This window comes from Aphelocoma coerulescens, chromosome 2 (genome assembly GCF_041296385.1).
Source record: "Aphelocoma coerulescens isolate FSJ_1873_10779 chromosome 2, UR_Acoe_1.0, whole genome shotgun sequence".
Lineage (NCBI taxonomy): Eukaryota > Metazoa > Chordata > Aves > Passeriformes > Corvidae > Aphelocoma > Aphelocoma coerulescens.
The window spans coordinates 164838112-164863523 of NC_091015.1; the positions used below are offsets into that span (position 1 = coordinate 164838112).

General features: G+C 51.5%; 1 protein-coding gene across 2 annotated transcripts in view; it reads right to left on the reverse strand.

The window, feature by feature from the left end:
• Window positions 1–410: 410 nt before the first annotated feature.
• PTP4A3 (protein tyrosine phosphatase 4A3) overlaps window positions 411–25412 on the reverse strand; it is a 43077-nt gene continuing 18075 nt past the window's right edge. For both annotated transcript variants that reach the window (XM_069005563.1, XM_069005564.1), the window contains exons 2-6: window positions 10744–11554; window positions 9344–9436; window positions 5937–6067; window positions 5532–5606; window positions 411–5069 (exon numbers count right to left, since the gene is read on the reverse strand). In XM_069005563.1, coding sequence (XP_068861664.1) covers window positions 4952–5069; window positions 5532–5606; window positions 5937–6067; window positions 9344–9436; window positions 10744–10848 — 522 coding nt within the window. In that variant the 5' untranslated portion in view covers window positions 10849–11554 and the 3' untranslated portion in view covers window positions 411–4951. The remainder of the gene's footprint in view (window positions 5070–5531; window positions 5607–5936; window positions 6068–9343; window positions 9437–10743; window positions 11555–25412) is intronic.

Consider the following 25412-nt stretch of genomic DNA (forward strand, 5'->3'; position numbering starts at 1 on the left):
GTTCCAACTGCCCCACCATGGCCAGGGACACCTTCCCCTAGATCAGGCTGTTCCAAGCCCCATACAAGCTGGTCTTGAACACTTCCAGGGATGGGGCAGCCACAGCTTCTCTGGGCAACCTGTGCCAGGGCCTCCCCACCCTCACAGGGAAGAACTTCTTCCTAATACCTAATCTAAAACCACCCTCTGTCAGTTTGAAGCCATTCCCTCTTGTTCTGTCACTCCAGGCCCTTGCAAAAGTCTCTCTCCAGTTCTCCTGTAGCACTGGGAGGTGCTCTAAGGTCTTCCTGAAGCCCTCTCTTTTCCAGTCGGAACAAACTCCCCCAGACACTTCCACCCTTGGCCAGAGTTCAGCTCTGCCTTTGCCTCCCACATCCTGATAACTCCCATTAGCAGCACCAGGCACACAGTGATGTACAAAACAGTGAACGCTTTTTATTTCGCTGCTGGAGTGTAACCATCGTAATTTCATAAAACTCAAAAAAACAAAAAAAGATTACCGAAGGCGTACATTTTTTTTTTTCCTTTTTACACAAGATGTTAAGTAAACAGACAAGTTTCTTTTTAAAAAGGTTATAAAGTGTCAAGATCCTATACCTCATCTGCATATTCAAAGTGATGCCGTCTGATACAAAAAGCATTGGGTACAATAATTTAGCTATGGCTCAGACCAAAAAAAAAAACCAACCAAAAAAACCCAACAAAAAAAAGTCATCTGGGCTTAATCTACACACTACTATGGTCGCCCAGGGGGTTAAAAAGGAAAATATGCAGTTCTTTGTTGCACAGAAAGGAACAGCAGGGAAGTGGAGAGTTCATTGGGAGATCATCGTCTGAAGGGAAGCAGCGGAACGCCCCCTCCCCGGGAATGTCTGCAAGAGCCTGGCCTGGGACCCCCCTCTGCACCAAGAAACCAGCCACATTTGTCTCCCACCAGACAGAATCCCATCCAAACCCACCCGCCAAGCTGCACCTACCCAGCGTGCTGGCAGCAAATAAGATACAAGACCTTGGAAACTGCATGGAAGTCACGAATCTCCCTGTGCGCTTTCCCACTGGGACTAATAAAAACCAAACAAACCCAATGAAAAAAATAAAAAAGGAAACTACTCGTTCTATTGTGGATAGAGCCAGACTCTGCTTTCTCGGGAAATCTGTTCCTCATAAACCTCTGAAGCTCCCAGCCCAAGCACCACAGTGTCAGCCTTACTGCAAGACTCATAATATGAATTTACAAATGCAAAGTCTTTAAATGTGTGTCACTAGAACCTTCTTAAATGAAGAGCTGGACATTTGTGATGGCCACATTTCTGCCTTCCCACCATCCCACCCCCTCCACGTGTTTCCATCTGACTGGAAAACAAACAACAGAAGGGATATTTGAGGGCATATATGTGTGCTGTGTGCCACTGGTGAGAGGACACAGCTACAAATTCCTGGTCAGATTTATTCCCTCACATGAGGCTCAACCATGACTGATGCCTGGGTAAAGGCTACAGGCTCTTGGTTTGATGGTTGAAGCATCTCTGCTTTGCCATCCCTTGGGTCTCCACAGTTCTTGCACCAGTGTGGAACCTTGTCCCTGCAAATTATGGGAGGACAGTGCCTTTCCATGGAGGGTGAGGGGGTGGATAGGGGTGAGAAATTATAAAACCCAGTTTGAGCCTTTGCTTCTGGAGAAAAGGGCAGGATGAGGTGGCTGGTTTGTAGCCAAAGCCATGGGGGTTGTCTGTTCCCTGTGACATCTGCCAGGACTCAATGGAAATAACCGGAGTAGTAACAGCACTGGCAAATACATCAGATTTTTAAGGTTCTCTTTTCAGCATCTTGGCATTTGAGGTGAAATGAGGATTAGTGTACAAGGAGAGACCCCAAGACCAGCCCAAACCATGAGCCCTTGGCTGCTTGCTCTGATGCTGTCTACTGAGCTTCAACTTTCCCTCTTCCCAACTGTCTCAAGACTTCTGAGCTGTTCTTTCAGATTTCTAACCCAAATCCCCCTTGGAAGACCCCTCAATTTCCCCAGCCTGCTGCTTCTGTAACCCTCTCTAGAGGATGAAACATTGAGAAGCTGGTACCTCAGAGGAAGGAGCCCAAGTCCATATTAAAAAAATCCCAAGTATTTGGCAGTCCAACCCAGAGAGACTTTTGAATTCAGCCCTCCATGCAAGACAGCAGCTCCTGGGCTGCTAAGGTGTCCTTTCTATGGAAGCAGCACATTTTAGGGTTAACAGGGAGATCTCCATGGGAAAAAAAAAGGAAGAAGATCTAGGACAATTAAAGCAGCATGATTTAGTTTGGTGGTTTTTTTTTTCAGTGATTCGTAAACTGAAGAGGATCAAGATGCCACTCTGCCAGCCAGAGGCCCTCAGGATTTGGCCACATGGCCAGGTCAAGGACTGCTTTTATACCAGAAGCTCCCTAATTTTAAGGTGATTGGGTTGATGCTACATAAAGTGAAGCCTGCCCCATGGTCTTCCCTCTAAACCAGCCCCCCAAGCTGAGGCCTGACTGAACTCTCGCTCAGAGTGGCCAAAGGAGGCTGAATTCAACCCCCTGTCCCCAGCCTGACTCCAACTCAAAGCCATTGTGGCTGAATCCCAGGACCTCTTGTCCTGGGCCATGTTCCAGGTGATGCTGCCATGAGCATGGGTGAGGAAAACTCATCTTGCCAGGTCAGAAACATCTCCAAGCCTATAAAGCAACAGTTCCCACAAGGAAGGGTATGGGATTGGGAGGTTTCCTGGCTAGTAGGGATTGAGGCTGTCACCACCACAATGCTGAGCCACCTCCTATGTCCCTGGGGATGAAGCAGCACCTATTTTAGCAGCAGGAGGACAGACCCAAGCAGGAAGGGGATGGCGACCCACCCATCAGGGTGCTCTAATACAGGGTCAGGCCTTTTTATCAGCCCAATTCTACACCATTCCCAACCAACACAGACCCTCTGACCATTGCTGCCTTCTCCATGAGTCATAGGAACCAACAGCCTGGGATAGGGCAGGAGAAACTCCAGGGACTGAGGGCTGCCTCACAATGTGGATGCTTGGAGAAGCCCGGGGTGTGTGGTGTGACAACTCCAGGGCCATGTGTGGAGGGTCCCCACCTCACTCAGCACCACAGCTTATCCCAAAGGATGGCTTTCCCTGCCCTGCAGTGGGGTTGGCCCCCATCGGGACAGGAGAAGTGGTGCTGGAAACAGCTCCAAACATCTCCTCTGCCCACCCATGTGGCAGTACAAAGCAGCCCCCAACCTTCTGCAGGTACTGAAGGTGTCTAACCAGCCTTCCTCACCACCTGTCCCAAGGGAGGAACCCCCTGAACCAAATTTCTCTGGGTATCTACGTTTTGGAAGGCACACAAACCTTTGGAAACACCCAACACATGGCACTGAAGACATCTCAAGCTGGGCAGCCTAAAACCCCAGGAGGTGGATGACCAGCCCTCCTTGTCCCAGCAGCTGTGATCCTCTGCAGCTGAGGGGTGAGCAGCAGTCAGCTCAAAGGACACCTGGAGCATCTCCTGGGCCCACATGTATGTCCTGGTGACAGTGGATGGCAGCCAGCTGTGACACAGTGCTAGGGATCAGTCTGGGGGACCATGGGTCACCTCCCAGGCTCTGCTGGGCAGTGATGGGAGAAAGAAAGGCCAGAGGATGTGCGGAAGACAAACAGGATGGTTTTTTTAAGTTCTTTTTTTCCTTTAATTAGCAAATTTCTTTTTATCCTCGTTAAAAGAAAAAAAAAACATTCCCACACCCCCTACGTGCCCACTGCTCCAGCTGCTGCAAGCGTTCAAAGGCAGAAAGTTGAGAGATGTTTAATGTCCCAGCTCAGGGGCAGCTCTGAGCCCACCCCATAAGGGCATGTGCCGGGGGTGCCAGGCGCCTCGGTACAGATATGGAAAAGGCAGGTGCAAAATTAGGTGATGTGCTCTTGCCAGAACACCCAAAATCCCCTAGGAAAGCTGCAGCCCAGCCCCTCGGCCAGCAAACACAATGGTGGAGGACATGATTGTGCCGTGAGAGGCATATTGTGTCCCCAGGCCACTGCAGCCAGAACTGGGGTTTGTGCCACAGCTCAGGGATGGGGACTTGACAGCAGAGAAACCACCACCCTGGGCACTGAATCTGGAAACTGTAAGTAAGAGCACCTCACACTTTGGGGGAGCCAGTGCTGATCCAGCATCCCAGCAAAGCTGAGTGCCTCAAAAGCCCTGCCGAGGTCCCCAAGGTTCCCAGGGGCTCTGCCTTCACTGCAGCAAGCCCCCAACAAGCCCCATCTGCAGCATCCCAGCTGGCATCGAGGCAACAGGGAGGTGGTGAGGTGACAGAGGGGCCAGGAGAAAGGGAGTGATGCTGGGGGTCTTAGCTCAGCCCTTCCCCTGGTCACAAGGCCAGCACTGAGCTAAGAGCCCCTGTCACCTCTCCCTGGTATCACCACCTTCCCCCCTGAGGCCACTGTGCCATCCCCACCTCCATCCCCGCTGCTGCAGCCCTTATTTATGGGGAAGAGGTGGGGAAAGGTTTTTCTGGGGGTGCTCTGGCCCTCCTGCACCCCCATCCCTTCTCAGCTGGCACAGCCCTGTCTGCATGACCCCAAACCAAGCACCCTTTGCCCACCCCTCTCAGTGCAGCGGGAGGGGAAGGGGGGAGGAGGCAGTGATGAAGAATGGTCACACGAGCTCATTGCCTGCTAACATCAAGCGTCAGAGGGCAGTGCTGCCTTCCCTCCTCGGTGCTGCAGCTGGAGACAGCAGCCTTTTTTGGGGATCCAGCAAGATGAGTGTGCTGTGAGTGCTGGAACACACTGGAGATGCTCCATGTCCCCAGCCCAGCCCTGGCAGAGGGGCAGCGCATGGGGAGCGCAGGGCTGGGCGAGGAGGTGAGGGGGTGGGATGTGTGCGAGTGCCCGGGGGTCTGTGCACGGATTTTGGCAAGAGGTCATTGAGGTTACATGATGCAGCATTTGTTCTTGTGGTTATGAGGGTCCTTAAATCGGAGTCTCTGCTTTGGTCGGTATTTTTCCAAGTACGTCAGCTGCTTGCTGTTGATGGCTCCTCTGCGCTTCCTGTGGGGACAGAGAAAGGCCAGAACAGTCAGAGATGTGGCACGAGATCCCCCCCAACCCAAACCACCCCTGTCGGGGTGCTGAGCCCCCCTGTCTGGAGCAGGAAAGGATTTTGGAGGCTGAAGCCAGGTGCACCCTCCAGGGATGGAGACAGGCATTGACCCCAGCAGCTTTCCTCACTCATCCACCCTGGGAGTCCCAGGACATGGAGAGTGCAGAGGGAAGTAGGGAGGGAGGTGGGGTGACTGCCAAAAACTCCTCAGGGATGCTGCCCCAGCCTCCTGCAGCCCTGCTGCAAAGGCACAGGGTGTTCCATACCACTGCCTCGTTTTCCCACTCCCAAAGGAGAGAACCCAAAGGAGAACCCCAGCGTCACAAAAAAACCCCCTGGGACATGCCACGTCTCTCCATTCCCTCAGAGAGGGACTTTCTGCCCTGACACCACAACACTGCTGCACTTACTGTCGGATGAACTGGATGGCGTCTTCATACTTCATCCCACTCTCGATCAAGGCCAGCGCGACGAGGACGGGAGCGCTGAAAGGCAAAAGCAGTGGCTGTCACTCCCCAGTCACACAGCCCAGAGGCTGATATCCATCATTTAAAGTTCAAGGAGAAACTCAGGTAGCAGATCCCCCCCATCAACACCTACTCCCTCTAAGGTTTCACAAAACCCTCTTTAAAGAGGGACTGGGGAAAGGAAGGAGGAGCGTAGGCATGGTCCTCCCTCTTCTTCCTTCACAGAGGGCATCTGGGATAAAACCCTGTTCGAAGTAGGGCTGGGGAAGGGAAGGAGGAGAGCTGACATGGTTTTCCCTCTCCTGTATTCATGGGGGGTGGCAGCTGGGGTGCTGGGCTCGGACTCACCGCCCCAGGCCGGCCACACAGTGCACGGCCACGCAGCAGCCGGGGTCCTCGCAGAACTTGGTCTTCAACAAGTTGAGCCAGTCTTCCACAATCTTGCTGGGAGGAGGTGCTCCATCATCAAATGGCCAATCCTGCAAGGTTGGGAAGAGAGAAATGCTGTCAAGACTCGGGAAAAACTCTCAGGAGTTGTTTTTTACTCAGGGTGTTGGTGTTTGGGGCCTCAGCAGTGGGGAGGTAGAAGAGTGCCAGGAACTGGGCATGTAGGAGGGCTTTGCAGCATCATCCAGATTACAGGAATTCCCTGGCTGCTTTGGCTCAGGGTTTGAAGCCATACAAGTCTAGGTCTGGGGTCTTTCCCTCTCCTCTGGACAGGTTCAGCCTTCAGGAGCACCTGCAGGATCTGCAACATGGTCCCCATGACCTCCTGCTTTTGCAGACCAGGATGGCCACCCCCTGTCCCATCCCCATCCAAATGCCCTCACTGAGCTCTGGGGTGATGCAGGTCCCATCCTCCCCCCTGCCAGCTCCTGTCTAATTCCAGCACTTGGGAGCACATTGTAGGGGATTTGAGCAAAGGTGGCCTGAAGATGGTTGAAATCTCAGGGCTTGATGTGGTGCTGAAATTCAGCTTCCTGCAACACATGGAGGGGAAGGGGAAAACACAAATCCCAAAAGAATGGTCTGGGGACCCACTAACACAGCCCTAGAGAGAGTCAAAGAGGGGAGATCACTCCAAATGGGGCCATTTAAATACCATCCTTCAGGAAAGGCTATTAAGGGACAAAGAAAAAAAAAATCCCATCTTCTTCTGAGCTTCATCCTCAAGTTGCAGAGGTTCAAAAATGGAACATAGTGAGGAAGTTGGTCAAATGGGTTCTGCATTTGATACCCCTCAGCCCTGGGCTCAGTTATGAGGATAAGTGTCCTAAAGAGGGTATTTCTCTCCCAAAACAGATTTGTCAGGAGGAGCATGGGCACTGGCTATGCAGCAGGGAAGAGAGGGGCAGGCAGGGCAGCACCACTTGGGAGAGGATGTAGCATGGTGAGCCCTGAAGGGTGGGAGGCACTGGGCCCTAATCTTAGATTTTGAGGAGTGAGTCACTACGCTGCTGTGCTGGAGTCATCCTTGGTGTGACATGGCAAAATAAGCTGCTTCACTTCAGTGCTTGAACAGGTGGTGTGATTTCTGTGGGGATTTGATAGGAAAGGAGCACACTGGGCTTCAGGGTATTTGCAGTGCTTGAGCCAGCCCCACCCTGCCCAGCCTGTGCCTGTGCCTGTCCTGCAAGGCCATCTCCTCCTGCAAGGCCATCTCCTCCTGGCAGCCACGAGTGCAGGTCAGGGGCTCACACCAGGTATCACACAGCACACCGCAGAATCATCCCATGATGGAACGGTTTGGGATGGAAGGGACCTTCAAATATCACCTAGTCCAAACCCCTGTCATGGCAGGGACACCTTCCACAAGACCAGGTTGCTCCAAGCCCCATCCAAGCTGGTCTTGAACACTTCCAGGGATGGGGCATCCACAGCTTCTCTGGGAAACCTGTGTCTTACCACTCCCACAATAAAAACCTTCTTCCTTATATCTCATCTAAACCTGCCCTCTGTCAGTTCTCTCCCTTGTTCTACCACTACATGCCTCTGTAAATAGTCCAGCTCTCCTGCAGTCCTTTAGGGGTTGGAAGGCTCTAAGGTCCCCACAGACCTCCTCTAATAGATCCCACAGGTCTATCTATAGAAGCATAGAATTGTTGAGGTTAGAAAAGCGCTCTAAGACCAACATGTCCAACTGTTAACCCAGCACTGCCAAGGCCACCACTAAACCATGTTCCCAAGTGCCACATCTATACCTCTTTTAAATACCTCCCACTTCTCTGGGCAGCCCTTGCAAATGCTTGACAACCCTTTCAGGGAAGAAATTTTTTCCTAATATCCAAACTAAACCTCTCCTGGAGCAACTGGAGGTCGTTCCCTCCTGTCCTTTTGCTTGTTACCTGTGAGAAGAGATCAACCCCCACCTGGCTACAACCTCCTTTCAGGGAGTTGTAGAGAGGATAAGATCTTCCCCAAGCCTCCTTTTCTCCAGGCTAAACACCCTCAGCTGCTCCTCAAAAGACTTGTGCACCAAGATATATTTATACGTGAAATATATATACCAAGATACATATTAAAAAATATACCAAAAATGTATATATCAAATATAAAGATATACCATGATATATGTGTATACATATATATATACACACATCTCATATATAGAGATGTATTTGATACAATTATATAAAGATATTTCTGTATTGGCATAGATACATCTATGTATAGGAAACTAGGTTATAGATATATCTATGATTTACCTTATATATAGGTTATAGAAACTTTGATATAGAAGCTATTTAGTTTCTATACAGTGTCTTATATAGTTTCTCTAACTCTCTATATAAAACCTCTCCTAGATATGTATCTCTCCACATAAGAGAGATGTAAGAGATGTAAAGAGGTACATATATCCTAGATATAGAAACTCAGACTGGAGGCTCCAGTTAGAAATGGGGTAGAAGGCAGAATTTGGTGTGTAAGTGAGCAGGTGTGATCTCCAACATACAGATTCTATATGTAGGATAGACTTATCTTTCCAAGATATATCCTGTAGAGACACAGATTGCATCTATATCTAGACACATCTGCATCTGGAGGATCAGTATCTAGAGAGCCACAGGATTATCTACCTATATCCCTGAGGATCTAAGATACAGCCTTCTCTCTCTCTAGGACACACATTATGCAGACAGAGCTATATAAAGAGGTCCTGCACACAGAGGACCACCCCAGGAGACATGAGGCACTTCTAAACCCTTCCCTAAATAATAAGCAGAGCCTCAGTTCCCAGCTGGAGCTGAACTCCCTGGCAGGGCTATCACGCCTGACATCATCTCCAATTACTTATCAGCCAAGATACAGCCCAGGCAGCTGCCTGCTCTGCCTTTCCCAGCTTGCTGCCTCCTCCCTTTCATCCCCCCACCTGCACCAGCTGGCTGCTGGAAGAGCAGAAAACCCTCACACCACCCCCCAGGATAAGATAACAGCCGAGGGTAATGGGAACCACGCGCATCCTCCACGTGGGATCAGGCGCTCTCATCCCTGGATGTTTCAAAGCCTGAGCAACAGGCAGGGAAGGCAGCTGCCGACTCAGCCGGGTGAGTCACAGTTTCGGCTGCGTGGGCAGCACTTCTTTTTAAAGCACCAGCCTCAGCTCAGCTCAGCTGGGCTTTCAACTTTGCTCCTCGGCAAGTGTGATGCTGTGTTGGGCTACCAGGGTGTTTCACAGCCCCAAGGGATGAGATATTTAAGGGTGGTGTTGGGGCAGCCCCCTGTCCCCCCCGATGCCCATCCTGCTGCCCACCTACCATGACAGTGATGCCGTCCTTCTCCAAGGGGGTCTTGTCATAGGTCACTTCACACACTCGCACGACCGTGGTGGCACCGTATTTCTTCAGGTCCTGGGGAGGGAAGGAGAAGGAGGGGTCTGAAGAGACCCTGACAGATGCACCCGTTAACCCCAACACATCCAAGCCCTGCTATGACCATGTGGTGCAGTATGGACCCTAAAACAGTGCTGTGCCCCATCTCTGAAACCTTGACCCATGGTCCATCCAGCCTGACAGGTACAAGGAAATATGAAATCCCACCAAAGCCACGTGGCCTTGTAGGATTTTTAACCAGCATCTTCATGACTCCTCAGAGTCACGAGTACCAATGGGGCCATTTATTTTTAAGTCCTGACAGCCACTACAGCAGGGATTTTACACCCCAGTCAAAGAAACATCCCTGAAATGGGTGCAAGTCCTCTGAAGGAGAAATTATTTGTGCCTGGTGGGGTCACACTCCTGATACAGAAATGCAGGGAAGCAGCTGGGGGGGAGTCGTAGCATGCCCCACCAACCGAGCTCAGGATCTCACTGATGGCTCAGGGGCTCGTTCTCCACCTCGCTGCTGTATCCCATCATCACTCCAACATGCTGCAGGCTCAGGCGTGGGACTTGGGATGTTTCCAGCATGGCTCATTGCCCAGTGCAAGGATTGCCCCCGGATTACGTGCCCGGTGCACCGGCCTCGCCGGGCACCATGAGATCATCCCCGCCAATGATCCACCTCCTTTGTTCTCCATGTGCGCTCACCAGACCGTGGTGAGCCCCCCACATGCTCAGCAGCCTGGCCAAAAGTCTAAGAGACTGGAGGAAAGGGGAATTTTTCTCCCTTCCCACTGGTGTAACCACAGGTAACCCCACTGCCTTGTGTGCAGCGTGCAGGGTATGGGGGGACTGTCCCCAAATCACAGGCACCTTCCTGTCACCTTGAGGCAGTGGCACTCACACAGGTGCTGCCAATGCTGGCTCTTGCAACACCAAACTCTCCAGCACTACCCAACACGCTCTGGGCATTGGAAATATGCTGGGATATTTGGGATGAGAAGTCGTTATTGAGGTGCTGGGAGGTGCAGGGCAGGTTGTGTGCACCCATGTGCATCGCTCCAAAGCCTCGTGACATGATGTGCTAGTGGAGCTGGCAGGGGATGCAACGGGAATGGGGACATTCTGCTCCATCTCTACTGTGCCCAAACATCATAGTTGAGGTCCTGAAAAACATTCCATCCCAAAAAGCTGGCAATGATTAGACCCACTGCCCCGGGATGCCACAAGGGGCTGTGGTACCAAAGGGGATGTGCTGCCCTCTCATCTACATCAGCTTTTAGCTCCAAAAGATGCAAGTGGACTCTGGTTCCCCACTTCCAGCCTTCCCTCCTTACCTCCAAGAAGGTGCTGAGCGTGGCATTGGTGGGGTTGTGGGTGATGAGGAACCTCATGTTTTTGTAGCAGACCTCCACGGGCGCAGGGCGGTTCATCCGGGCCATGGTGGGACAGTGGGAGGGTGAGGTGGTGCTGACAGTGGCGGGGGAAAAACCCAAGAAAAGTGTGGTGTGAAGGGGCAAAAAAAAAAAAACCCAAACAAAAACCCAACAACCCCTCTGTGCTTCAAAAATAAAAATAAAACAGGATCGAGAACTCAATATACAGACGTTGTGCAAATAATCCCAACTCCTGGGAGTGCGCCGGCTTCCTTGACACACCACAAGCTTCCCGGGGGGAAAAAAAAAGCCAGATGGGGAAAAAAAAATAATATTAATGGTAATAATAATAATAATTAAAAAAAAAAAAATCCCTTTGCTGTAGTGTTGGCGTCCTCCGCGTGTGTGCGACGGCGAGCGGCTGCTGCCTCCGGTGCCGCGCGCTCCCGGGCGCTCTAGAAAGGCCTCTGCATATGGGGGGTGGTGGTGGCGGGAGGGTGACCCCCGTCACGTTACCCCATCGGGGTATGTGGAGTACTTGGGGGCGGCACGGGGGGCCGGGAGCCTATGGGGCGGCGTCGGCGGCGTCCGGCAGCGGTGCCTCGCTGGGGCGATCCATGCACGGGAGCCTTGAATGGTTGAGTCGGAGGGTCGGGGTGCTGGGCGAGACGAGGAGAGGCGGCCGGAGGCTGCTTCACAGGGCGGGCTGCCAGGGGCTGCGGGGCTCACAGCTGCTCCTCAGCACCTCCATAAATCCCAGCGGAGAGCAAGACTGCAGGGGAGGGAAAGGGAAACGCGGTGGTGAGAGTGCCCTCCTCCCCAAGGAAGCCCCTGCCCGGTGTGGGTGCCCCTGAAGGCACCATCACTTTCTACATCCCCTACGAGTATCCCTGACCATCCTCATCTTCACAGGAGACCGTAGATTAGAAAGCGAAGTGGTATTTAAAGTTAAAACTGAAATATCATCTGGAGAGCTGAAATGGCACTGGAAAGCCAGAGGGAGTAACTCACATTTCACCCACAGAAGGGAAAAGCACATGGCAGGGAAGGCCTTGCTCCCATATGCCACCCAACATCTGCACCTGCTGGTGGATTTAAGCATCCAATCAACACCAGCTGACCCCCCTGACACCCATCCAGATCCCCCAGACCTCACCTTTGTGTCCCCAAAAAGCACGCTGAATATCTCCACCCCAAGCGCACGCTGTGCCCGAAACCAGCTGCCACTGCTGCTAATCGGCCACATGCTCCTGGCGCTGGGCTCATGTCCACCAAATGCACCTCTAATGCTCTTAGGAGAACTAAGCTGCCTGCAAATGAGCTTTCTTGGGGAGGGGGGGCCGTGGAGGGGGTCGTCTGTGTGTGGTTTTGGCAGTGTTAGTGATGGATGTGTCTCCCTGCCTGCTCATCCACATTCCCACGCCGCTGGCACATCGCTCCCTGTAATGGACCCCTGCCCCTCAACCTGCAGCATCTTTGCTTTCAAGGATGGTAATGCGAAGAATTAAAAAAGAAAATCAATTCCCACTGTGGAAATGCCTGAATCCACTTGATGATAGGCCCAGCGGGAAGGTGAGAGCTCTGCCAGCCCCACTCGGAGCTGAGGGAAACCCAGGCAGAGCCTCCCCATGTTGTTCCCCACTGGACTCTTGTTTTGAAACTGGTCCTTCCCCCAGGTCAGCGGCTGCTTAGTGCCTCGTGGCCAGAGCCTCAAAATAGACGATAAGCACATAAGTAACCCGAGCCAGGCCAGCAGGCACCCCCTTGCCTCTCCTCACAGCAGCCAGAAACTTTCCCCTCTGGATTGTTTCACCCTTATGCAATGAGACAGGGTGGGAGCAGGGACATGAGCCAAGCACTGACCAGCTCGTCACAGCACCTGGGTGCTGACAATGGCTCTTCCAAGCCCGAGCATAATTTACAACCTGTTCAACAGCTCCTGCTTCTCCACTCGTACCCAGGAATGGAAAAGTTAAACAGCAATGGGAAAAAAGGCAGGTGAGGTGTCAGGGGACGTGGATATGCTCTGCTGAAAGTGCCCAGTTTGCCTGCTAAAATCATGGACTTTTCCCATCAACCATGTCCCATCACTCATGACTTCTTTTTTTCCCCTATAAAAACCAAGGTAATGCTACCCCAGAGCCCTGCAAAGTTCAAACCCTGCCTGGGCTGTAGGGGATGAGTGGGACATTCAGGGGGGAAGACTTTCCAGTCCCAATTGAGAAAATCAGATTTTAGCAGCTGATGGAGTCTGGAAGCTTGGCTGAGGGATGGGAGTGAGGTGGGAGCTGCCCTCCTGCAGCATTTTAGATGTGATTCAGAGCAGCTCGGTCCACAGATGATGCTGAACCCCCCAGGGTAGCTGACCCTCCCCACCTGGACCACAGCAGCTGGAATTTTTGCTCAAAGCTTGCAATGATCCTGCAAGATGGGCTGGGAAACCTGCTCTCCCCACAGTGTTCACCATGCTTTTTCAGTGACGATCCCACTCACCACTTTGTTTGTGGGATCTGCTTCTCTCCAAGATGATTTCCCCATGGCTAGGTAAGAACCAGTGTGCTATTTCTGGAGGGTAGTTTTGGGCTGATTTTGGCTGTGTGGCTCCTACATGTCCAGCTGCTGACTTGCTGGCCAGCACAACCACAAAAAGAACCAGCAACCAGTGAGTGAACGATTCCCAAGGAAAACATACTGGCAATCCCCTCAGCAAGCTTCATCTTTTTCATTTTAAGGGAAAGAGAGCTTAAAACCCTCCAAAGGGATGGGCAGCCACAGCTGCCTGCTCAAAGGAAAGAGCTGATGCAAAGTAGGAATTGCCCCAAACTGTCCCCTCGCAAACCCAGTCTCTCTGAAACAAAGGACTTGAGGATCTTTTGCTTTTACTTTTTATGCCTTTACTCTTCAGGCTTCCAGTGTGTTTAATGCCATCTGTCCCAATGATTTGATCTGATCCCAGTGATCGATCTGATTTGACGCACCAGCACCAGAGGTGCACAAGGGACAGCAGCAAAAAATTACTTTTCTCCCTCCAAACAACCTCATACCTCATTTTAACCGGCTGCCAGGGACATTAATATGAACTGTGCCCATGTTTACCCGTGTCCTGGATTAAATCCCACCCGCTGAGCAACCCCGTGGGACCGGCAGCTGCTGCCAGCACCAATGCCTGCGCTGCCCCCTGTCATCATCTGACACACAGCTCATGCTCCATTGGCGCTCCGGATCCCATACAAATTTTATTGGCTTGGGTGTGCTCGCTGCCAGTAATGGAGGCTCAGTGGGAACCGCCTGCCTACGAGAACAGCGAGTGCTCCTTTCCCACAAGGTCTCCTCTCCAGTGGAAGCGTTTCAAGTATTTTGGCAATTGCACATCCCAGCAATTCAGCCCCGAAGCCCATAAATCCCTAATGGATATTCAATCACAAATCACCCCCTGCATTTCAGGCGGCGATGCTGATCTCCATATTAAGCATGGCAGAACAATGTGGAAAAGGGAATTTCAGCTAATATTAATAACCTGCCAAGTGGAATATAAATCCTTCTGATTTGAGCGCTCCAGGGGATCTAGAGGAAGCATGTGAGGACACAGAGAGCAAGCCCTGGATGAGGATGCTCAGCAATGCAGCACTGGCCTGTCAGGCTCAAACCCATCTTGGAGAAGCCTGATGAAAGGAGGTAGTAGCCAGGTGGGGGTTGGCCTCTTCTTCCACATATCAAAGCAACAGGACAAGATGAAATTGCCTCATGTTGTGCCAGGGGAGGTTTAGATTGGATATTAGGAAAAATTTCTTCACCGAAAGGGTGGTCAGGCATTGGAAAAGGCTGTCCAGGGTAGTGGTGGAATCATTATCCCTGGAAGTGTTCAAAAGAGGCATGGATGTGGCACATGGTTTAGTGATGGACCTGGCAGTGCTGGGTTAACAGCTGGACTCCATGATCTCAGAGATCTTTTCCAACCACAGTGATTCTATGCTGTATTTTTTCACCACGACTGTGGAAATTTCTGCTTCTTCCACAAGAATTTTGCAGCCAAGAGCCCACTGAGGATCCAGGATGAACACACAGCAGTGTGGCAAGAGAGCAGTGAAGGATGCTGCTCTGGGGGATGGGGACCACTGAGCCATCATCTCTTTGTCTTATACCCCAAAGCTGAGGGGATCACAGAGCTCTCCGAAATATTCCTTTGCAGTGTGGCAAGGCCATTACAAATGCCTTGGTCTCATCCCAGCTGTCCAGGGACAGAGCCTGCAACAGAGGGATGAGGCTGATCTTCCTCATGGCAACTTGATGGAAAATAAAGGTCAGATCTTCAACCAGTGAATGGAAGAGCCTGGTTGGATTGCTGATCAGATGCCTGATCCGACGGCTGTGCTGCTGGTACCTGACCAGCGGGACACAGACGGTGGAGTCAGGTTTTCCTAAACACAGCACCTCCCCAAGCAAAGGAAAAGGAAGCTTTGCAGAGCCAAAGTGTCACTCCATGAGGGCTTTAGCAGCGGGACTCGGAACAAAGGCTTTTACTCACCCAAACAATGTGTATCTCACCCATACATAAATATAGTGATCTCGGAGTGAGCACACCTCCTGTTCAAAGTTCACCTTCAGAGAAACCCAACAAAACACCCAGCTGTGTCACACTTCCTCGACCTCTCTCCTGCTTTCAGCTCACGTAGCAAGACACCGACCAGCCCTTTCCCCTTAAGGCAGACGAAGTCCTGCTCTCCCTGCTCCCAACAAGCACCTCCATCACCCTGAAAACTGAACCCAAGTTTCTGAGCAGTCCCAGCCATCACCATGCAGAATTTTTTGCATACATCCATTGCCACTGACACGAGTGACCATGGGGAGGTCTGTGAGGCTCAGCTGCACACGAGATCTGTACCAGCAGTACCACCAGTGTCACCACTGCCACCACCATCACTGCAACCAGAACCAGCAGCACCACCACTGTCACCATTGCCACCACCACCACCACAATGACCATTACCATGAGCACCACCACTGCCACCAGTGTCACCACTGCTATCAGTATGAGGAGCACCACTGCCATCAATCACCACCACCGCCACCAGCATCAGCAGCACCACTGTCAGCACCACCATGTCACCACTGCCACCAGCACCACCACGGCCACGAACATCAGCAGCACCACCACCACTACCACCATTCCAACCACTGCCACCAGTGTCACCACTGCCACCACTATGAGCAATAGTACCACTGCCACCACTGGGTTCCACCAGCATGAGCAGCACCATGACTGCCACCACTGCCACCAGCACGAGCAGCACCACCACTGCCACCATCACCATCACTGCCAAGGAGGACAGGTCCCAGGACACAGAGAGCCACAGTGCTGTCCCCAGCCTGTGACTGCAGCTGGGACACAGCCAGCATGCTGAGATTTCCTCCAGTTGCATCCGCACGGAAGGAAACAGCAAAGGTCTGGGAAGAGAGCGACAGAAACAAAACACCCAGCAGGAGCCAGCATCTGTGGGGAGAGGTGTAAGCAGCCATGGGCACGTCCTGCTCCAGGTGCAGAGATACACAGAGCAGATGGGATGTCCTGGAAAAGCCATGCTGGGTACCGTGGTGGCTGTGGGGTATTTGCTGCCAGGAGCGGAGCAGTGCCTGGCACCATCTGCCAGGGAAGCATCATGGGTTTTTCCTCGAAGGGGTTATTTTTTAGGTTGTTTCTCCTGCTGCACGTGATGTTTTCTGAGCAAAGCATGACAAGGAGGATTAAAAACGCACAGGTGCAGAGGGAGAACGTTGGGGGGCTCTTGGCAGCCCACAGAAACACACCTGCAAGATAAACCAGGTCATGCATCTTTCCCCACAATGTTTTTGGTGTGCAGTAAATACTGGCTAACACAAAATTTTGCCAAAGAGAGCTGTACAGCCCCTGATCTTACAGCTCCAGTCGGACTTAAGGAGTTTGGTAACATTTAGAGAGCAGGGAAAGGTGCCAGCATGATGGTGGCGTGGAGATTTGCAAGCAGGAGGCACTCAGGACACCAGGAAAGAGAGAGGAATGGGGAAGCTGAGGCAGTGAGCCAGCCAGCCAGATAAAAAGAAGAGCACAGTCTTCCCAGCACTGTGCAAGCTGGGAATGCACCGGAGGCACTGGTAACATGATCGACCCTTTCTTATCTTGTATTTACACCTTTTGTCTTTGAAGAGAGGTTGAGGCACAGTGTGCAAAGTGTCTATAAAGGTCCTCTGGGAGTTGTTTTTCCCTCTCACCCAGATTCACAACCCTGACTGGACATGGAGCCTGTGCTGACACTGGGATTCCTGTGATGCCACCAGAGTCAGGGCTGTCTCCTGTCCAGAGCTTGTGGGGCAATGCCCTGGAGGAAACATGATGCTTCCAGCACCCCTTCAACAGCCCTTTCGCTGGAATTTCTGCTTTTCCCTTTGCATGCAGTCCCCAGGCAGCTCGAATTTGAGGTCTCCATGGACAGCTTTTTATTTAATCTAATTCCTTCTTGTACCTTAAGAGAGTCAGCCACCAGAAGATCATAAAAACCACAAAAGGGCACTGTGGGGAAAAGGACCTCCCCCCAGCTGAACAGGGATGGATGAGTCCCCCATCCATCCCTGCCTCCCAGTCTGTCCCCCACCAGTGGACAACTCACAGGCAGCCAGTGGTAGTAGCCCTGCTTTCAACAAGATCCTGGTTTTATGATCTGGGATATCCCGTCCACTGCCTTCCCCCAGCAGCCACGAGGAGCTGTGGTGCCGATGTCAGAGGCTTTTCCTGGCTTGGATTTGAAGGGAAAGAAGGAAAAAAAAAGAAAAAGAGCAGGGAGGAAGAGAGGCCAACTCCACGGGGAAAAGTAATAACAGGCTTGGGGCTGGCTGCTTCCCAAATCTGCAGAGGGTGTGCCCTAGAGGGTTTTTTTGGGGAGGGGTGAAAGGCACGGTCGTTTGGGGACGGATGGTCCCCACGCTCCGGCGCCTGATGCACAGGGAAGTCAGGCATCCCAAATACTGGGGGCCAGCTCCCCCCATACTTCAGGGATTTCTTTTGGCCAGAAGAATCAGGAAAGAAAAGCAATTCTGTGTGTGACTGGGCATTCCCAGGCTTCAAGCCTTGTCCAAGAGTATCTTTGGAAAGAAAAGAATCCCAAAGCAGCATCCTCGCCCCAAAACACACACGGGGGGAAAACTGACCCCAGTGGTCCCCCCAACACACTGCCACGTGTCTCTCTCATCCTGAAACTCTGGTGCAGCTGAATATCTGCCCAGCTTTTTTGTGGTTTCTCACAGTATTTTGAGTGAATTTAGTACTCGTGGCAGGTGGCAAAATTTGGGGGTGGGAGTGCAGATTGATGCTTTTTTTGGGGAAACACGAGAAACAGCAGCACACTCCTGGGAAGGGCAGGGAGGTGTGGGATATGCCCAGCCCTTGCCCTGGAGGGATCTCTGCTGAGACAAGAGATTTTGCAATTGCCCAGCAGGACTCCCTGAAAAGGCAGCCACTTCTTGGGTCATGGCGAGGAAAAGTGGACCCACAATCCTTTGAGAGACACTATGCAGATCTTTCTGTAACCCATTGGTCTGTCCCAGACCCTCTGTAACCCATTGGTCCCCTACTGATCCCCTGTATCCCTATAAAAGGAAGCGCCCTGGCTCTGTGGGAGAGAGAGCTCGTCCCTGGCTTTCCCCTTCGCCGGAGGGAACCAACAATAAAGCTACCTCTGTGCGGAACCAGCCACACGGGCCTGCTCCTCTCTCTCTGGTCTGGCTTGGCCTGGAGGCTGCCCTGCAGAGCTGAGCTGGAATCACGAGCTGATAATCACTAAAGAGCTGACAGCCTCTGCAGGGGCTCCTCTGCCAGCAGCTGAGGGAAGACACTGGGCCTTGGGAAGGCGATCCCTTTCGGGACCATCTCTCCGGACCTGTCACCTCTTCCTGGGTCAGAGCCACGGACCCCACCACCAGCTGTAATAGGGAGGAGCTGTCATGACCTCCCCTTTGAGGTACAGTTTGAGCCTGAGCCTGTGTCCCACCGGACCTGAACTTTGCTATTTGCCATGTCCCTGCTCAGTGGTGGGATTCTGATGGGAAGCTGTCCCTACATTACCTGGTCTTACCTTTCCATCAGGCCACCAGCAGCCCTGACCCAAGGCCACCAGAGCCCTGTCTGCGTCACTGGTGCCTCTTGCACAACCCCCAACCCAGACGGGCTGCGGTGGCTTTGATGGAAGTTTGCTGATGATGAAGGAGGCTCCAGGGGATTCAAATCTACCCAAAGGGTGGATTTTGACCTGCAGACAATGTTGAAATAGTGCTCTGTGACATGCTGGGGATGCAACTGGGGACAGAACATGCTCTGCCTGTTATGTACCCCATGGAAAGATCACTGGTGACATCAAGTTATGGTCAGCATTGTCCAGAGAAGCTAAATTCTGGAAAAGGACAGCTCTTCCAAGTCAATGGCCCCAGGTTTAGATGGTGTTTGTGGGTCACTGAGCTTCCTCCACCATCTAGACCCTGTGCTGTCAGGGGTTGTCCTCTCAAACCATCTCGCTTTTGCTCTGCACTGTTTGGTTTACAAATTTCACCCCATGGAGACAGGGTCACACAGATCATGACAGGCTGCTGGGGGGTGGCAGCACCACCAGCCCTCTCCTTTGTGGTGGACACCAAAGCACTTCTGAAGGCAGCCACCAACCCATGGGAACAGTGCTGCACGGAAAACCCTGGATTGTCTCCTCCTCATCCTCACCAGCCATGGCCACTGTCACTCTAACAGCAGAAACCACCCCTTGAAATAGCCCCTCCAGAGATGTCCCTTTTCCAGCAGGATGGGACAGAGATGTTGCACTTAGGTGAGAAGTGTCTCCTCAGGGCTACCCACAATACAGAGAGATCCTCAGGGAAACATGGTGAGTGCAAGCCAGGATAATTAAAAGCCATGGAGCAAGTGAAGGGAGGGGGGAAAACAGGCTGCTCCTGGGTGGGATGTGGCAAGGTCTGGCAGTGTTATCATGACCCCCCAGCACACCACCCTCCTGGCTCCTTCCATTGAGCCCAGGTCCTGCAGCAATGGTTTTCACTAAGACTCTCTCCCAGAAAACTCCTTGGCTCCAGCAAAAAGCCACAGCAGAGCTCCCTGGCTGCCACAGGACAAGCGCTCTGCAAAAGCAACATGTTGACAAAGCTCTAGGGACAAAGGCTGGTACCTCCAAGCTGCCAGTTTTGGATGCATGGCTACAGCATGGCCTCATCCTGCATCCTCTCCTGCTTCCCTGCACCCTCTCCTACCCTCCTGGACCCAGCCATCCCCAGCAACAGGGACAAAATCCTTTGGTCCTGCTGCCCTTGCGCAAAACCCCAGCGCTGTGCCAAGAGTTGTCCCCCACCCGTGGGAGCTTGCAGAGCAAATAAAGGTGGCTTTCTTTCAATTAAAAGATCAAAGGGCACAAAATGCTGAAAGTCACAGCTGTTCTCGCTGGAGGGACGTCAATGTGTCCACTTGCTCTGCAGAGCCTGCCTGGTGTGTAAACCACTGCCCCATGTCCTCAGCCCGATTTGCACCCTGTCCACATGGGAGATGGGGGACTAAACTGGAAGGAGAAGGGAGGATCAAGCATCACTTTGGAGGAAGGAGATTAAGGCAGTGCAGAGCTCAGATTGCTCAGGGTCTGCAAACTAGAATCATAGAATTGCAGAATCACTCAGGTTGGAAAAGATCCCCAAGCTCATCAAGTCCAACTTCCAACCAAGTACCATCCTGCCCACCAGACCACATTCCTGAGTACCATGTCCACCCATTTTTGAACACTTAGGGATGGGTTCCACCACTTCCCTGAGTAGCCCATTCCAATGCTGAATTGCTCCTTCAGTGCAGAAACTCTTCCTGATATCCAACCTGAACCTCCCCCGGTGCAACTTGAGGCCTTTTCCCAACTACAGAACTTCTGAAACTCAAAGCCCCTAGGAAATGCACCTTGCAGCTGGGCTCAGATGGGCATAAAAAGGTGAGGATGTTGCTGTGGCTCTTTATCCATCTCAGGAATTGGTGGCCAGGGAGACCTCATTGCAGCCTTTCAATGTATTAAAGGGAGGTTGAAAAAAAAAAAAGGTGGAAAGAACTTTTGCATGGGCCTGTAGTGGTAGCACAAAAAGCAACAGCTTTAAATTGAAAGAGGGTAGGTTCATATTGAATGTCAGAAGGAAATTTGTTATGATGGGAGTGGTGACACACTGGAACAGGTTGCTCCCAGAAGCTGTGGCTGCCCCATCCCTGGAAGTGTTCAAGGCCAGGCTGGATGAGGCCTTGAGCAACCTGGCAAAATGGAAGGTGTCCCTGTCCATGGCAGCATGGTTGAAACTAGATAATCTTTAAAGGTCCTTTCCATCCCAAACCATTCCATGATTCCCTGAGTACCTGAAGGCCAGAGTGGCCGGGTGTCACCACGACCCTTTGCCTGGGTTCTCCACATCAGCTCCCACCCAGCTCCCCACTTGCCTGTTCACCAAGTGGGGTTCAAACTGAATTCAAGTTTAACCAAGGTACTAAAAAAATCTTGCTGGAACAGGACACTCTGAGAATTAGGAAAATGGGCTGAAAAATCCTTAGGACTGGAGCCCTACAATGCTGCAGCTTGGGACGTGGTCTTGGACTGCAAAAATGGGCTCCCCAATTACCATCAAGCCTGTCCCTTTCTGGGCTGCACACCAGAAGCAGAGAGCAGCTGCTGCAGCCCCAGACAAGCACATTTTAAATCACATCCTCACTTGTCACACAGAGATGCTCTGGCATGCCAAGGCTGCTCCCAGCCACTGTTTGAGGCGAAACTAGCTAAAAAAGGATGGCAAACTATACAGATCCTGGCGCTTCTTGAACTTAAATGAACTGTCTTTTGATACAGAAGATGAACAACCCTGTTCCTGTCATTCACAGGAAGGATTTCCAGCAGTGGCTTTGTAAAAGCCAGCAAACGCCCTGGTATCTCAGGAAGGGAAATTGCAATGATTTGCATGAGCAAAAAGCTCATGTCAGAGCCACTGTGGGATGATGACACTTTGTGCTCTTCCCATCCTGTCAGGGAAAGTAAGGAGAAGGTCATGCAGCACAGCCAGCTGGCTGCAAAGGACCGTGCCCAGGTGATTTTGGATATCACTGAAGGAGAAGGACCACATCCTCAGGGGAATGGCAGGATGAGGAGGAAATCCATCCTGTCTAGAGTGGAAACATTACCTGAACACCACAAGAGGGGATGCCACATCCCATGGAATGGTGCACCCAGGAAAAAGCAAATCCAACAGTGGGATGCTGCAACCTCTCAAAGCACCTTTCCAGATTGATACCACCCTTGGGACAACATGGAGGTGAAGTGGTAATCAAACAGTATTTTTGGGGCTGAAGGAGCCTGCAGTCAGCATCACTTCTCCCCAGAATGCCAAAAGGTTGGAAGGAGAGTGTCTGACTGTTCAGGAAGTGCCCAGGAAAGCTTACTCATGAGCATGCTTTGCCTTTGACTTTCTTTCATCTAGATTTTTGCATAAATCCAGCACTGCCTTTGGGGAAATGCAAATTCCCTGGAGAAAGGGCAGCGTTTGAAGGTGCTGGCTGCTCTGACGCGCTGGGCAGGGAAGCGACGCTTTTATCACCTGAAAATTAAATAAAGGCTGAGATGTGAAGCCTCCCCACCCTGCTAAGCAGGAAAACTTCCTCAGCTCCTACGGCTGGATCCAGCAGGGATGGGACAGGCAGGATGCGGCGTTTCATCCGTGCTCTGCACATCCTCCCCAGCCCCAGGGGTGAGCTTTAATGACCTGGAGACACGCAAGCTGCTCCAGCTCTGCTTGGTTTCCCGGCTCCGCTTGGCTCCCCGGCTCCTGGATGGTTTCAGAGGCACTTTGACACGCCGGCGTGGGTGGCATTTCCCAGCCACCCTTGCTGCGCTGGAGCAGGCTCTAATTAAGCTGCGAGCAAATGAGCTTCCCTGGGTAAATGAAGCTGCGAGCACAAATTCATCATTTATGATGAAGCTGCCTGATGATAGTAAATGTTTCTGGGGATGCACATGCACATGCTCTGCCTCTCAGCAGGGAAAAAGGCAAAGAAGGAGAATGAAAAAGCAACACCAAGTAACAAGTTGTCCGGGTTAAATACTGGCTTTGAGATCCATCCAGAATGGTCCCTGCCCCTCTGCTCCCAGGGGAGATAAAAGGGTTTATGCCTGGGGAGGGAGGCAGACAGGCATTCTCTATCCTGCTGGTTATGGCTGTACCCTGAGAGGGTTTTTCTCCATCTCTTTTTCATGCTGCTTCCGAAAGAGGCTGCAGCAAACAGAAAACACAACACTGAAGATCTATGGAGACCTTGAAGAACACTCAGTGCTGCTTAAGGCTCAATTCCCCCATTGCAAGCTCCTTCGGTACAAACAAAAAGCAAAATGAGGGCATTCCTGTTAATATACCTGGCTCCATGCTGAAATCCACACTATTTCAACTAAAAAAAAACCCTACAGGCATAGATGTGTACAGAGTACTCCAGCAGCCAGCACCAAGGATACTTTGCTATTTCACAAATAATTTAAATTTGGCACTGCACGTGACAACCAACAGCAAAACCAGCCTGGCGTGGGCTGGACCACAGTGGAACAGAGGGAGCAGAGACAAGGGGTACTGAAGATGTCCCCTCCAGCCACAGGACACAGGGTTCATCTGCTCTGGCGCAAAGTCAGCAGGTACTGGTTTGGCTCAGTTCTACCAGCATGAGGCCACTGAGACATTGATGGCCATCCCGGCAAAGGCACCATGGAGTTGATCTTGCCTTGGGAAAATTAAAAAATAAATAAAAAAGTTTATTTTCAGCTTGATGTGTTCCCAGCTCATCTCTCTACAAACAGGCAGCTGTACTGGCCAGGCACTGTGGGCAGCACTGGGACAGGCAGCCAAGGGTTGCTAAATGAGCACTGTAATTCAATGCCGAGCCATGGGGTGAAACTCTGCTGTGTGTTCCCACATGGGAATTTCAGTGGCATTTTCTTTTATCAGCTGGTCGATAAAACATCCCCATCCTGTTTCCAGATCTCCCATAAGTGTCATTCGTCACACAGATGGAGCACATCCTCTCTGCTGTCATTAGCACGTCCTGAACTGGCATTTACTAGAAATGCAGCAGAGGGACTTCCCTCAAGCTCCGCCAGATAGTGGCACCTGAAAGACTCTGGGGACCTCAAGAAGAGACTTCTCTGCAGGGTTTGGAAATGCCAGCCAACCTCTCCCATGTAGCTGGACCCACAGCCTTCCTGTCTGAGCCTCACAAGCTGGCAGGGCTGTGGTGATCTGCATCTGGATGGATGCACCCATGGAGCCATCACCCAACTCAGGCACAGAGGAACACCTCCCCAGATCTGCTCCCAGGAGACTGGCACAGTGTAGGAATAGGAGATTTTAGTTAACACTAAGGATCAACTCTGAGCTCACCCACTTCTCCAGCACAAGCGCAGGCAGGAGCATCATTGTGGCATTGCTGCCTCCAGAGCTGGTGACAACATCACCAGCTCCTCACCAGAAGCACAGCCCAGCCACCCTTCCAGCAGCCACAGCACCAAGGATGAGGAAGATTCTCGGCATCCAGGACCAGTAGTGCATCTCTCTGATGCCAGGGAATTGATAAAACCCTGGTCCTCAACCTGTCCACTTCAATAAAACAACCAACAGATCCACGAAATCTCCCCTAACTTTAGCAGATGCCAATTTTAGCCCAGCTGCCTGCATCACACCTCTGCTGCGTTTTTATCCCTAGCTTCAGGCAGATATTCTGATTTTTGTAATGCCCGAAGACAGTTTTAGGGAATACACAGCCATTTTTAAATAAATCAGTATTTTAAAGGGAAGCAGAGGGGGAAAAATAGCCTTGTTCTGGAAAAAAAAGTACTAAGATTCGCTGACAAAAAATGCACCTACATGTGAGACACTCCTATTCCGACCCCCATCTCAAAGTTGGGCCATGAAATCACAAAGCTGGACCATGGGTTGCCCCACGTGTCCACAGTTCACTTCCAGTCTGTGCTTGGTATCTTGGGGGCAATGGAGTAAGGTTACATGGCTGTCCTGTGCAAAAACTTTTTGCACATTTGTCATCATTCAGATGGGCTTAAAATCTGATTCGTTTTTTTCAACTTTCATTTTTGGAAGTGATTTATCGTGCCTCTACATTTTAGCAGAGAGCACTAAATGGATGGAGGATGCTCAAGAGCAGCTCTGGGATACACAGAACATATCTCCATCACATTAACCCAGCCTTGTACAATATGAGATTTTGAGACAAACTTTGTCTCCAAATCACGCCTTTTTCAATGAGTTCATTTTCAGGAAGCTGTCCCATCCACTAACCTCAAAAAATGTCTCTGGCTCACGTCCATTGAACCAGATAAATGAGAGTTTATAAGTTCATAACTTGAACTGAAGTCAGAAAGTTTAGTCTTTCATATTCTAGAGCTGATTCACGGCCAGCCTGACCCAAAACGTGGGCTTGCTTCAAGTTTTTTGTCATTTCAGGGTTCATTTGCAGTTTAAAGTGATGCTCTCCTCCTGCCTGTGTTCTGTGCTCTCATCCCAGCCCAGTGCTGGCACAGCTTCTCTGTGCACTCCCCAAAGCC